Source organism: Diadema antillarum, unplaced genomic scaffold (genome assembly GCF_040938485.1).
Source record: "Diadema antillarum isolate AM-2024a unplaced genomic scaffold, OU_Dant_1.0 scf00000063, whole genome shotgun sequence".
NCBI classification, from domain to species: domain Eukaryota; kingdom Metazoa; phylum Echinodermata; class Echinoidea; order Diadematoida; family Diadematidae; genus Diadema; species Diadema antillarum.
In genome coordinates this window covers 2,713,226-2,726,916 of record NW_027270952.1, presented here as the reverse complement: position 1 = coordinate 2,726,916, position 13,691 = coordinate 2,713,226, and the positions used below count along the sequence as shown (strand labels likewise).

General features: G+C 42.1%; 1 protein-coding gene across 1 annotated transcript in view; it reads left to right on the top strand.

The window, feature by feature from the left end:
• The window catches only part of LOC139716293 (adhesion G-protein coupled receptor G7-like), a 59,660-nt gene that overhangs the window by 44,032 nt on the left and 1,937 nt on the right, over positions 1–13,691 (top strand). Inside the window, exons 12-18 of the mRNA XM_071627857.1 lie at positions 4,798–4,919; positions 5,375–5,530; positions 6,593–6,778; positions 7,382–7,789; positions 8,663–8,803; positions 10,422–10,546; positions 11,082–11,356. Coding sequence (XP_071483958.1) covers positions 4,798–4,919; positions 5,375–5,530; positions 6,593–6,778; positions 7,382–7,789; positions 8,663–8,803; positions 10,422–10,546; positions 11,082–11,356 — 1,413 coding nt within the window. The remainder of the gene's footprint in view (positions 1–4,797; positions 4,920–5,374; positions 5,531–6,592; positions 6,779–7,381; positions 7,790–8,662; positions 8,804–10,421; positions 10,547–11,081; positions 11,357–13,691) is intronic.

The window sequence follows — 13,691 nt, the reverse complement described above, 5'->3', positions numbered from 1 at the left end:
TCACAAATAACACGTAATACATAGCAACCATGTCTTCATGGACTGCCAGGGAAGTGCTCTTTCCTCCTCCCTGGGAATATCACTATTATTTATCGTGTGTTGCTGTAAATTTAGTTCTGCTTAATTGCTGAATCGTAGGATTAGCTTCATGATCTTTAAATTTAGAACGAACGTTAGCCTCTTTCCATTTTTCTTACAAGCAGAAAAGGAAAGTATATGATTTTACATTCTACTTACACTTGAACGACAAGTGAGACTTTTTTCGTTTATCTTGCACGGCAATAAAAATGCTAATGATATGTTCCTATTTACCAGAGGTGGGCTCTTCAAGGCAAGCGATGACATCCCACGGACGGGCGCTGTCACCAATACTCCAGTATACAAATAATGACTGCTATGAGGGGCACAGTTAAAATTATGGGCCCAAGGTGATGTGAAAACCGTAACCATGCCATGCCCGGTCACAGTAACTAAAAAATAGGGCACAGCTATTTTCATGACTCCCCTTTTAACCAATCAGATGAGAGGATTCTAGAAATGAGGTATATATAATACCTATTATTACAAACGCGAAACTATCGGCTCTTAAAAATATCAGGCACATGTATATAGATAAACTCCATATCAAAACTGCCCATGAACTTCCACCAATTAGATTTTCTTAATGAAATCTTGACAGATTTTCAACAAAATTGGCAGGTAGCACGATTATGGCAATGGGATCTCAATTTGTTTATATTAGCCCCCCCCCCCCCCCCCCTGAAAAAGGGGAGGGGGCCTCAAAGTCCCAGAACTACGGTATTATCGAAATTCTTCTTGTAATACATAACCAAATAAGAATGAGCTAGGTTGGTTCTTTAAAGACATTGATGACAGGAGTTCACGTTTAATGGCAGATCCAGGGATGCAGGGCACGGCGCCATAAGTGGGGAGGGGGCCTCAAAGTCCCAGAACTACGGTATCATCGAAATTCTTCTTGTATTATATAACCAAATAAGAATGAGCTAGGTTGGGTTCTTTAAAGACATTGATGATAGGAGTTCACGTTTAATGGCAGATCCAGGGATGCAGGGCACGGCGCCATAGGTGGGGAGGAGTCTTCAAATTGAAGCCTCAGAGTCCCTAACTAGTGTTATGAAGACATTAATGACTGAAATTGCATGTTTGATTATGACAGATTCAGGGGTGCCCGGATCGCGGGGGGGGGGGGGGGGGGGTGAGGGGAGGAGAGGGATTTTCTACATGTTCAGTATCTTCTTGAAAAGTCTACGACAGATTTTCACTAAACTTGTTAGATAGCCTCATTACGGTGATATGATCTTTATAAATTGAAATAAGCCCCCGATCCTCCCCCCGCCCAGGCCGAAAGGGGGGGGGGGGGGGGGGGAGTTGAAGCCTCAGAGTCCCTAAACTCTGGATTTTTTTATCTTTTTCTGTCGAACAAAAAAGATAGAGCTAAGTTAGTGCCTTGAAGACATTACTGACTGAAATTTCATGTTTGATTATGGCGGATCCAGGGGCGCCCTGATTGGGGGGGGGGGGGGGGGGGGTGATGGAGAGGCGGGGGATTGTCCACATTTACTGCATCTTCTTGATAAATCTCAAGAAGGATTTTTACCAATCTTGGCAGATACCATTCTTACGGTGATATGGTCTTATATGGTAAAATGATCCCCACCCCCTCCCACCGCCAAGGGGGGGGGGGGGGGGGAAGAGTTGAAGCTTCAGGGGTCCCTAAACTCTGGAATTTCTTCTTCTGTTGAACCGAAGAATATAGAACTACGTTATATGAAGACACTAGTTACTAAAATATCAGATTTGATTATGACGGGTCCAGGAGTGCCCTGATAAGGGATGTGAGGGGGAGGAGGGGGATTTTCCACATTTTCTGCATAGTCTTGTAAAATCTATGACGGATTTTCACAAAACTTGGCAGATAGTAGATTTATGGTTGAACCCTAAGAGTCCCTATTCTCTTGATTTTTTTTTTTTTTACTTCTGTCGAACCGAAAAAGTTAATGCTATAAAGACATTAATGACCGAAATCTCATGTTTGATTATGGCAGGTCTAGGGGTGCTCTGATCGGGGTAGGTGAGGGTGAGGGGGAGGAGGGGGATTTTCAAAATGTTCTCCATCTTCTTGAAAAATCTATGACGAATTTTCACCAAACTTGGCAGATAGCATCTTTATGGTGATAGTACTGTAAGTACAGTTAATGCATAGGTGAAAGTTTACTATGACAGATGAAGGAGTGCCCAAAAAGGGCAGGGGTAGGAAGGAAGCTTAATTTTCACATTTTTGTCTTTTTCCTGAAACCTCAGGACGCATCCTTCGGGTAATAAAATTACATATCAGCTTTTAAAAAAAGCCTTGTATACAAAAATGATGGAGCTAATAGAGTGCTTGTGCTTGTTATAGTAAGTTGATTCATGAATTTATGTTAAATGCGGCGGAGTCGGATTTGTCACATATTCAGCTTCTTCTTGAAACCCTTATATAATAGATATTTGCCAAGCTTGACATGTAGCGTAGCGTATTTATCTGGTGATATGACCTCAATTTGTCTAAATGAGCACTGCCCCAACCCCTAAGGTGGGAGGAGATGGAGCCCCCCCCCCCCTCCCATCTCCGCCCCTTGAACTTGAAAGGGACCAAGACGAGGGGATGGAGTCGTTCGGGTGGAATTCAGAATTTTATTGAAGAAACTATGCATATGAAAAACGGAATACATACTTTTTAAAGACATTTTCTATACAGCCAAGAGTAATAGAACACAATTTAATCGCATTTTTAGAAGGTAGACCTATACTTTGATGAAATTTCACGTCTGCTTATGACGTGGGGGCTACCCTGGTCTTATCCCTAGCTTTGGGGAAGGAGAACAAATTGGACTTGTTGCCCTTTCGAACAAAGTGGGATTCTATTACCCTAGAAATGCTACCTCCCACGTTCGATGAAAATCCGTCAAAAATTTCTCAAGAGGATGCAGAATATGTATAAATCCCCCTCCTCCCCCTCACCCCTCCCCCCCTCCCCCCCATATCAAGGACACCCCTCGATCCGCCACAATCAAACGTGAAATAAAATTTCATTAACTAAGCTCTATCTTTTCCGGTTTGACAGAAGAAGATAAAAATTTCAGAGTTTCGGGACTCCGAGGCTTCAACACCCCCCCCCCCCCCCTTCGGCGGTGTGTGTGTGTGTGTGTGTGTGTGTGTGTATGGGGGGGGGGGCTCATTTTAACAAATTAAGTGCATATCACCGTAAAGAGGCAATCTGCCAATTTTGGTGAAAATCCGTCGTAGATTTTTCTAGAAGATGCTGAAAATGTGGAAAATTCCTCTCCTTGCCCTCACCCCCCCCCCCTCGATCTGGAGACCCCTTGATCCGCCATAACCAAACTTCTATCTTTATCGGTTTGACAGAGAAAGACTAACAAAATTCCAGAGTTTAGGGACGCTGAAGCTTCAACTCCCCGCAGCCCCACAACCCCCCCCCCCCCTTCGGCGGTGGGCGAAGGGGGGGGGGGCTCATTTGAACAAATTAAGATCATAATTATTACCATAATCTTGCTATCTGTCATGTTTGGTGAAAATCCCTCATAGATATTTCAAGAAGATGCTAAAAATGTGGAATATTCCCCTCCCCCCCCCCCCCGATCTGGGCACCCCTTGATCCGCCATAATCAAACATGAAATTTCATTCATTAATCACGTTAATGTTTTCATATAGCACTAACTTAGCTCTATCTTTTTTGCACATTTCCCGGCGAGACGTTTGCACATTTCCAGGCGTTTGCACATTTCCCAGCTCCACAGGGGTATCATGGTAGGGACTTTTTGTAAAAACAGAGTCTAAAAGTCGCGTTTACAGAACATTTTAATTCAAATTTATAGGGAATTAAACATAGTAAAACAAACATCACTGCGAAGGACTATCATCATAACTTATGAAAACTGTTAATTTTACTATATATATGTACGGGCAGAGCGAGCGAGCCGCTTTCACTTCGCCATTCGTCTGAAATGTATTCATTAAAATCTTAAACGTGATTGCATTGTTCGAGCAAGAAAAATTATTCTTATATTGCTAAAAAGCATAGAAGAAAGGAAAAATGTAAGGTTTACTAAAGGTATGTTTCAGGGGACACACTCGAGGACACGAGGCTACCAAATATACACTAAATTTACTCATAAGTAAATATTAGTGTATAGATATTATACTGTATATCAAGGAATTATGATTTTCTTTCAGCTATGAAATTGACAACTTTTAGAAAGAAAAGTCCCTTTATTGTTCATTTTGGTCTTTAAATAATTGCTTTAATTATTTGTTACAGGGGGCACTTTGGGGGAAACTCGTTTTGCCCCCCCCCCCCCAAAAAAAAAACAACATTTTTTTTTTTTTTTTTGGGGGGGGGGGTGGGGTGGGGCAAGTGCCACCCCTGGCCCCCCCCCCCCCCCCCCCCGCGCCCTTGTCGGTGGGAATAGACTTGGTGGGTGTCAGTCTCATAATTTATAATTTATATTACATATATTCAGATATTTTATTGTGTTGAGCATTTCAGAAATTATAGAGTAAATCAGCAAAATTAAAGCATGGACCTTCTTGCAATGTTGGTATATTCTTAGTCATCTTTAATCTGTCATGCAGTGCATTAGCCTACAAAGATGAGACAATGCAAAATGAGAATGTGGAACCGTATCCACGACACCACATTGATCCTTTATCAGCTACCCCGTCGGTTTTAAACTGTCTACACTAATTGATTTTCTCAAACAATGATTGTCCTACAGCGGAACAACCTATCGCTCGTGCTCTGTGCCATGGCGACTACATATCTGCCTGCCTGTGGCAACCGGAGGACTACTGCGGGAAAAACATTACAGCAGACGAACAGATCAAGTACTTAGAACAGGTATGTATTTCATGAGGAAGAGGATGTGTGTTTGTATTTTCTTGACGACTCGTCAGCAATTACATCATATCTGATCGACACCCATTTTCCCCGAACTAAGAGATACATTCTTTCAGTAAATGGAAACATTTGATTTGATTTGGTTTGATTTATTCACACTATGAATATACATACTGTACATTATACACAAATATGTAAAGAGTTTCTACATAGAATATGTCATACATCTTTGCGTGGATCGTCATATAATAAGCTATTTAAACCTTGACTGGGACGCCCAGTAGATATATCTTATACAATATGTACAGAGATATTATACACGAAGTATATTTCTTTCCGTTGCCTAAAATGTTGTCATAAAATGACATTTCAGGTAGAAATATACATGATATGTATGTATGTGTGTATGTATGTGTTTGTCGATCGTATCTCAACGTGTAAACTTTCTTACCCAGTCGCTTGAGGATCACTCGCTGGAAGAAAACCCCCAGGCTGTGCTGTCACAGGTTGCATCGATCACCGAGGAGTCTGCCGAGATCTCGTCGGCCGGTGTGCAGGCCGTCAGCGGCATTCTGAAGGAAGCTGCCAATCTGGAGACAACGTCTACGCAGGTGCGCTCTGGCTCTTCCCACTGTATTCTGTAATGTATACTCAAAGTCTGACCTTATCACCAGTTCAAGCTTTATCGTACTTATTTTTCTCCTCCTCCCACTACTGCTGCTCATACAACCACCATTGCTAGTAGCAGTAGTAGCGAAAGCGTTGCAGATACAGGTAGTAGCAGCCATTTTTCTTTATCATCTCAGAACTATCATTCTTACTATTTTAAGTACAGCTGTATTACTGATGATGATGATGATGATGATGATGATGACGATTATGATGATGATGATAACTATGATAATGATAATGATAATGATAATGATGATTATCATTGCCATTTTCACTATTTTCATCACTGTCATTACCATTATAAAGAACACCATTATCAATATAATAGTTCATGTGACTGACATACTATAAAAGCAGGGCGTACACCGCTTTTACCCATCCCCAAGAAATTGCGTTGTAGTGTAAGACATCCATCTACTCACGTAGTATGCAGTTGCAATGCACACAGAAATGTTGTTACAGACCGCTATATAAGCACATAAGTGTAAAACACACCGTCATACATCTCCATGTGGTCATGATTTTTTTTTAATTCGCACTCATTGTTTGTTGCACATTGTGGAAATTCAAACGCGTACCAATTACCCAATCATTTGAAATTTTGTTGTAAACAAGCGTTACGAACGTAAGATATCATTCCTGTTGTGGTAATATGACTTTACCCCAAACAAAATTTCCGAAGAACAGACAAGTTTTATCTCACATCAAAAGGTGATACCCCACTTACAGGATTCTTGGATGTGCATAATCTCCTCCCTTCGAAATATTCCGAACACGTTTTTTTTTTTTCATTACATTCCTTTCTGATACGTTTTTTTTTTCTGTGGAAAAATAAGACTTATGAATTGCGAATACCTATGATATATTAAAGTTTCTTTCAAAGCTCTGCTAAGACAATCCATAGCAAACAAGAAATGTATCTGACAGATTGACAGTATTCTCTCCTGTATTTTGAATAAACTCTTGAATTGGCCCTGATGTCATTGACTTGTACCATCCAGAGTGCCGGAGAAGTTGTGTCCATACTTAACAATCTAGCAGACGTCGATGACGATGCGCTTGAAGAAGCTCAAGAGTCTGATAACGCCCCCAACGTTGCAACTCAATCGCTGGAGTCAGTGCTTTTAAACTTGAATGTGTCAGCCAATGAAACTTTTCAAAACGTTGAGCCCAACATTGCTGTCCAGGCAAGTATTAAAAGACAAACACCACAAAATTCACTTTTGTAGTGTCGACGGGTCACCAATCAAGCTTTTTTCTCTCTCTCCAAAGCTTCCCTTCTTCATAACATTCTTCTGTTTTTATTCACCTTTTGCTAATTCTGCTTCTTTCTCTCTTTTCTTTACATTTCCCCTCGGTCCTTTCTTCCCTTTCTCTTTTGTTTCCTTATGCATTTTGCTATCCTCAGGTCAAGGATAAAACCACCTTTTTTCATATGGTAGTACCAATCCTGTGCGCTTTGTTTTGGAGCAATTGTTAGCAAATTTTGCTTGTCCCTTTCACATTTCTTCTTTGTGTCAATTGGAGTCCTGTAGAAACATGTCACTCAAGTTCTGTCACTGATTTTGTAAAGCTCATCACAAACATATTTTATTAGTCTCGCTTTTCTTAAATCGAGCTTGCTCTCTGACTTCTGCTTCACAAAATGATTCTAGAGAAAAGGCAAAAATAAGAGAACCCCTTCCCCTTAAAAAAAAATAGAAGCTAGCACATGCAGCAGGGATGCAAACACCGTGTAATCCGGCTTTTTCCAGCATTGATTAAACTCAAAATGATGTCCTCTATTGCAGGTACTAAGCCTCTCTTCACCAAAAGCGAAGACTGGTTTGGTCTTCGCTTCATTCGGGGACGTCACTGCCGCACTCACTGAGAGCACCGTGAAGCAGCTCGCCATCGATGAATTCGAGGAGGCACCGGTGGACGTAGTACAACAAGTAGCCGCCATCGTCATCCCACCCGAGGTCCTCAGTCACGGCAAGGATGGGAACATCGCCCTCACCGTCTTTCAGGACGATTCCCTTTTCGTACAGCGCGAGAACACATCAGAACAGTTCGTCGTCCCCTCCGATAGGGGCGACACGGGGCAAAATTTTTTCCGTCAGATCAACACCAACGTCATTGCTGCCAGCTTCGGGGAACAGGCGGGTACATCACGCAGCTTGGATACTCCTGTGACAATAGTCCTGTCTCACAAGAAGGTACATCGCAAGTTATCATGGGACGTGCACGTAGGAAGACGGGTCGTGCAAATTGTGGAATTCCGTCATTCTAGAGGGGAAAACTTACGAGTCTATAACAAGTTACAGAAAACATTCGCATGTCATGATAGTTGTTTCTATAGTGTAAGCCTGTGTAAATGTGATATCTAAACTTGTCGGCCTAATTAGTATTCGGTGGCATAAAGTGCAGTTCCACTGCATATTAAAGTAACATAAGAACACTGTGTGACTGCACAGGCTTCACATGTGAATGATAGAGCCTACTAGTAGTAACCACATGTCATGCAAATGGCTCAGTGGCGGCTCCAGGGTAGCCCATATTCGGCTGCAATGGCTGATTTCCATGGGGCCCAGTTGGATGTTGGGCGGGATCACTTCACCTGGTTACACACCTTGTTCGGGACCTCCATTTTATGTCCTATAGGGACAGCGTGTTTTGCCTCAGCTTACTAGAGGGGACGGTGTGATTACATACAACATTGCTCAGTGGGACTCGGGAATCGAACCCGGATCTTTTGGATCGTGAGGCAGACGCGTTGCCCACTGAGCTAACTCACCGCCACCGCGTTGCAATTTAAGAATACAGTAAGAACAGGAAATCATGACACTACACAATGTTTCCATCCTGACCTATCCGATACGGATGTTTAACTAATGATCAAATCAAGATGGCACTATTTGAAATGTGAAATGCTTAATGCTGCACAGCACTCAAATACCCAGTAATTCACCTATTCGTTTTTTTTTTATTATATTAAATATATTATTAATTATATAAAAGTACAGATGAATGTGCCAACGACCATTCCGTGTGTTTTTGTTTTATTTTGTTTTGTTTTGTTTTGATTATAGAATGCAAGCAACCCTCGCTGTGTCTTCTGGAACTACACGGATAATTCCTGGTCCACTGCCGGCTGTACCCTGAAAAACACCAGTTCGGAAGCACGCTCTGAATGCGAGTGCAACCATCTGACAAATTTCGCAGTCCTAATGGTAAGCTCACTGCACAATTGGAGTCACACGAACAAAATTATAGAGGTCTCACCAAATCGAAAGTTAGGTAAAGTTGGTATCTCGTTTGCTTGGAGACTAGGAGGCGACATGGTGGCGACTCGAATCTAGCTCATCGCGGAGTGGTCGCGGAGACGTCTTCGCGACGTCTCCTCGAGGCTAGTTTGGTCTTCGGGGGTTGAGAGAGAATCGAATATGTTCGAGACTTTTTCCAGTCTCCAACTGGTCTCAGAGACGTCTCCTCGACGTCTCCGAGATCACTCCTTAGTTGCGGCCAAGTTGCGGAGACTAATTTTGTCCGTGACGTCTCCGAGACGTCTCCCTGACCTTGCGGAGATCCATTGGCGACCTACCGGAGACGTCGCGGAGACATCTCCACGACTGAGAAGACGTCTCGGATACGTCCCGGCGACATCTCCGCGACTTCCAGGCGATTTAGCTGTCACCTTGTTTGGAGATGTCATGTTTTGGTCTTTAGAGGCGCACGTGTTCCGGTGGTTGCGGCGAAGTCTCCTTCTGTGAGATAGTCCCTTAAGAGTCCTTGAATTGTAATGGATCACCTTTTTTGAAGGAGAGATTGACATCAATGGCAACCTTATGTCCAGATTAGATGAAGCGACAATGTCACGGCCTCACAAGTCTCTAATTGACCTACACACAATCTTTACTTCCTTCCTAACTTTGACGTGAAATCAAACAGAACAAATTATATCCTGCTCATCATTTTTTTTTTGTGTGTCCTTTTTATCGTATTGTTATGAAGTGACAATGAGGCCATATAGTGGCTGAAATATAAAAAAAAAATGATTTTATATATTTTTGTGTACAAACCTACGGAAGAGTGGTGAGTTAATGACATCATTACCTCAGCTGATTATAATGATGTGACTGCGATCAATATAATTATTCAGTGGAAATCCTTGCGTTCCAATAGTTCCTCGGTTCAAGTTCGATTTTGATAAGAAAAATCTACCATTCTACGGATCTGACCTTCTACTCACTGTGTAAAAGTCACTATGAAATGGAGTGGAATCGTGAGTCAGAGAGTCATCGTACGTTGTTATCTTAAAGACAAAGTCAGCGACTCCCTTTGATCTCCTGGTTTTTATAAAGGGCAATGCTTAACCCATAGATACTGAGATTTCGCTCCTTAAGGAGGTGAGCAGCGGTCACAGTGCGAAAACAAACCTCATGCAGTTTGGTTCTTTTTTTAAAAATGTTCCCCAAGTTTTCTTCCAATTGCATAGATGTAGGCGTTTGAGTTTTGAACTACAGATGCTTATAACCATGGAAGACATTTTATTTCTTGGGGTTTTTGAAGGCAGTTGTGAAGTAGGAATAGATCCTTTGCCGCTGCTTGGGTAGCAGAGGCTTGTTGCCTCAACTACCAAGTCCCAAGGCCTTGCTTTGATAGCAGTCGTGGCAGTGGCTTATTCATTCAAACCTTGAAAGAGACATGTTGTATGTTTCAGGTTCCGTTGGTTTGTTTGTCTTCAAATCTTGACATATGCATGTCCCCAAATAAATTTACTTAGACGCACATACACGATGAGCATACAACTATTTCTACATTAATTTCGTCAAAATTACACTGCCTTAGGATATACATGCCGGAAGGTGGGTTGGCACGTCAGTGGACAAAGTGTATGAGATCCTGACCTACGTCGGCTGCGCTTTCTCCATCTTTGGTCTTATGGTCACCTTGGCGACATATCTAAGCAACAGGTAAATGTCAACTTTCGTCAGTATGATTTTCTGTGTCGTCTATTCTCAGTCATGCATAAGCAGAATTACATTATGTTGCCAACAGGTTGCTATTCCCAACGATATCGACCGATTGATCATGATTTCTTGTGAACTTCAAATCACCATCGTGTTTTTAAGCAAAATGTACCAGCTGACACTGGCATCTCAACAGTGATGATATCACACTTAACAATATTAAGAGATGCTATATGTGTACACCAAAATGTGAGTAACCTATATCTCGTAGACTAGAATCAGCTGAACACATTGCATCGGCCACTTGGTCGACTAACTTGCGCACACTCTTTCTGGCAAGGTTACCACACTGATTCTGCGGAATGTTCTTTATGTTGACCTGGGAATGCTGTTTTTTTTTGTGTGTGTTTCCTGGTTACGAGTCTTATTTTCCCTTGTTTTATGAAAGCAGAATGAAATACAAAATCGCTTTCCCTGTCCATCACAGAAGTGATGATCAGTTTGTCATGCATGAAGTTTTGTGCGTTCCATTCTCCAGGAAGCTCCGACAATCACAGCCTAATCGCATCCTCATGTGTCTTTGTGGGACTCTGCTGAGTCTCTACGTTTTGTTCATCATCATGAGCCTGGTGGACGGACATCTGAAGACGACGGCGGGTGTCTGCGGCTTGATAGCGGGCCTGGTGCACTTTTCCATGCTGTCCGCTGTCGCGTGGATGGGCGTAGAGGGGGTCAACATGTTTTATCTGCTCGTCCGTGTTGTGAACTCGTACATCCCGCGTTTCATGCTCAAGGCAGGAGTCGTCGCATGGGGTGAGCATTTTATGAGACAATGTTCGATTACTCACAACAATAGTATTAGACAATACTGTTATACTCAAACTTTGTGAAACTGGAATTACTATTGTCATGAAAAAAAAATGCATGAATAACGTCTGGTTTTACAGGGGGTTACACTTACCTAATTATGTCATACGAAATAACTGATAAGCTTCCCGCTAATAATGATAATAAAAAAGTTGCTTCACATTACCCTAGCATCACGTCATAGGATAAATGGGGTTTTTCCTGAATTTTTTCTTGTCGTCGTGATGCAGACCGTGTTCGAAATAATACAATACATTGTACTATAACGGAAGGTATCGCGAGTTGACACTCTTGTCGCTCCAGTGTTTATTTGTGGTTTTCACTATCAATTGCCATGAAGAAAAAAACTCTTCACTAGCAAGTTGCTCATGTGAACTCTTCCTTTTCGTCGATCAGTGGGCATCTTAAAAAACACAACAACAAAGATATCATAATGACGTCAGATTTCATCTAATTATTATTTTCATAAAGAGACAAAATCTGTCCTCTGATATCTTAAAGAATGCACATACCACTGTGACTGCCACATTAACCTCAGTTTGAAGACCAACAAGCATCTGTCCCTAATAACACGTAATACACTTATGTGTGTCATGCTATTTAATTACCCACGCCGATGAAAATCGGCAGGGGGTTATGTAAAGGGTTCCGTATGTTTGTTTGTTTGTTTGTTTGTTTGTTTGTTTGTTTGTTTGTTTGTGTACAAGATAACAAGAGAACGGGTAAACGGATTTGCACGAAATGTTCAGGGAATGTTTGGATAATGACAGGAAAGAATCGATTAGATTTTGGTGATAATCGGTTGACCCTTGCAAATTCTGTGTGACCTTGAAGTTTTGACCCCATGGTATAGTGACCATTCCGAAAATTTCCCGTTTCTCACTTTGCGATTTTCCGCTACCATACGAACACATAAACTCCCCAACGATCCGACTTCGCTGCTCAAATGTTCGTAAGAATTCCGAAATTTACGTTTAGGCCTATTTGAGGGACTATGTCCTTCTAGATTTATGAAAGTTCGTTCTCCGTCATCACAAACTGGCCCGTATTTTGATGATTTTTCAAATTAACATTGATTGTTTTTTTCGTTGGAGGAGCATTTTGCTCGGTCGCAGTCACACTGCACGATATGCGTGCTCAATGTCAATGCGTGTGCAAGGCCGCTGAAAATGCATCGCGCTCTACACTGTTGGTGCAAAATTTCACCGGGGACGTTGCGGCGCTCGTTGGTGGCCGAATACTGGTGCAGTAGACATTTGCATTCAACCCTTGCATTGAATAATTCCCGTAGACACTAATCATAGGGGTAATTGCCTAGGGGGTACGTAAATTTTGTTTTTCTTTTTTGCTTTTGTGGATACCATCAAAGATCGTACACTCATACGACCTTTGATATTTGATGATTTTTCAAATTAACATTGATTGTTTTTTTCGTTGGAGGAGCATTTTGCTCGGTCGCAGTCACACTGCACGATATGCGTGCTCAATGTCAATGCGTGTGCAAGGCCGCTGAAAATGCATCGCGCTCTACACTGTTGGTGCAAAATTGCACCGGGGACGTTGCGGCGCTCGTTGGTGGCCGAATACTGGTGCAGTAGACATTTGCATTCAACCCTTGCATTGAATAATTCCCGTAGACACTAATCATAGGGGTAATTGCCTAGTGGGTACGTAAATTTTGTTTTTCTTTTTTGCTTTTGTGGCTACCATCAAAGATCGTACACTCATACGACCTTTGATATCATCACACTCCCGGCTGCGTTTTTTTTTAAGACGGCACAGATTGGGGCATGGCGCGTGTTAAACCTATGGGAAAAACGTTGGGTTAGGGTTTTTGGTTATGGTTATGGTTAGGGTTAGGGTTAGGGTTGGGGTTAGGGTTAGGGTTAGGGTTAGGGTTAGGGTTTGATGGTTAGGGTTAGGATTAGGATTAGGGCCAGGTTTAGGGATAGGGTCCCCGATAGATTTTTAGTTTCCCCAATCTGTGCCGTCTAAAAAAAACACGCCTCCCGGCTTGCTATAATCAAAATATCCCGCAAGAAAACGGCGTATTTCTCGATTTTTAGCGCTTTTTCCGCGACCCGTCGCGTAGACAATACTCTTAAAACTGGACTTAATTCGCGCGCGCTTGGAAAAGTTCCGATTCTGCACTTTTGACGGTGGAATTTGGGATTTTCGATGGATTTTTGGAGGAGACTTAAGGACTTTCCTGTACGTGAATGAGTGTTAATACCGTATGTGTAATGATGTGATTTGCGTGTGATGTGACTGTAGAACCAAA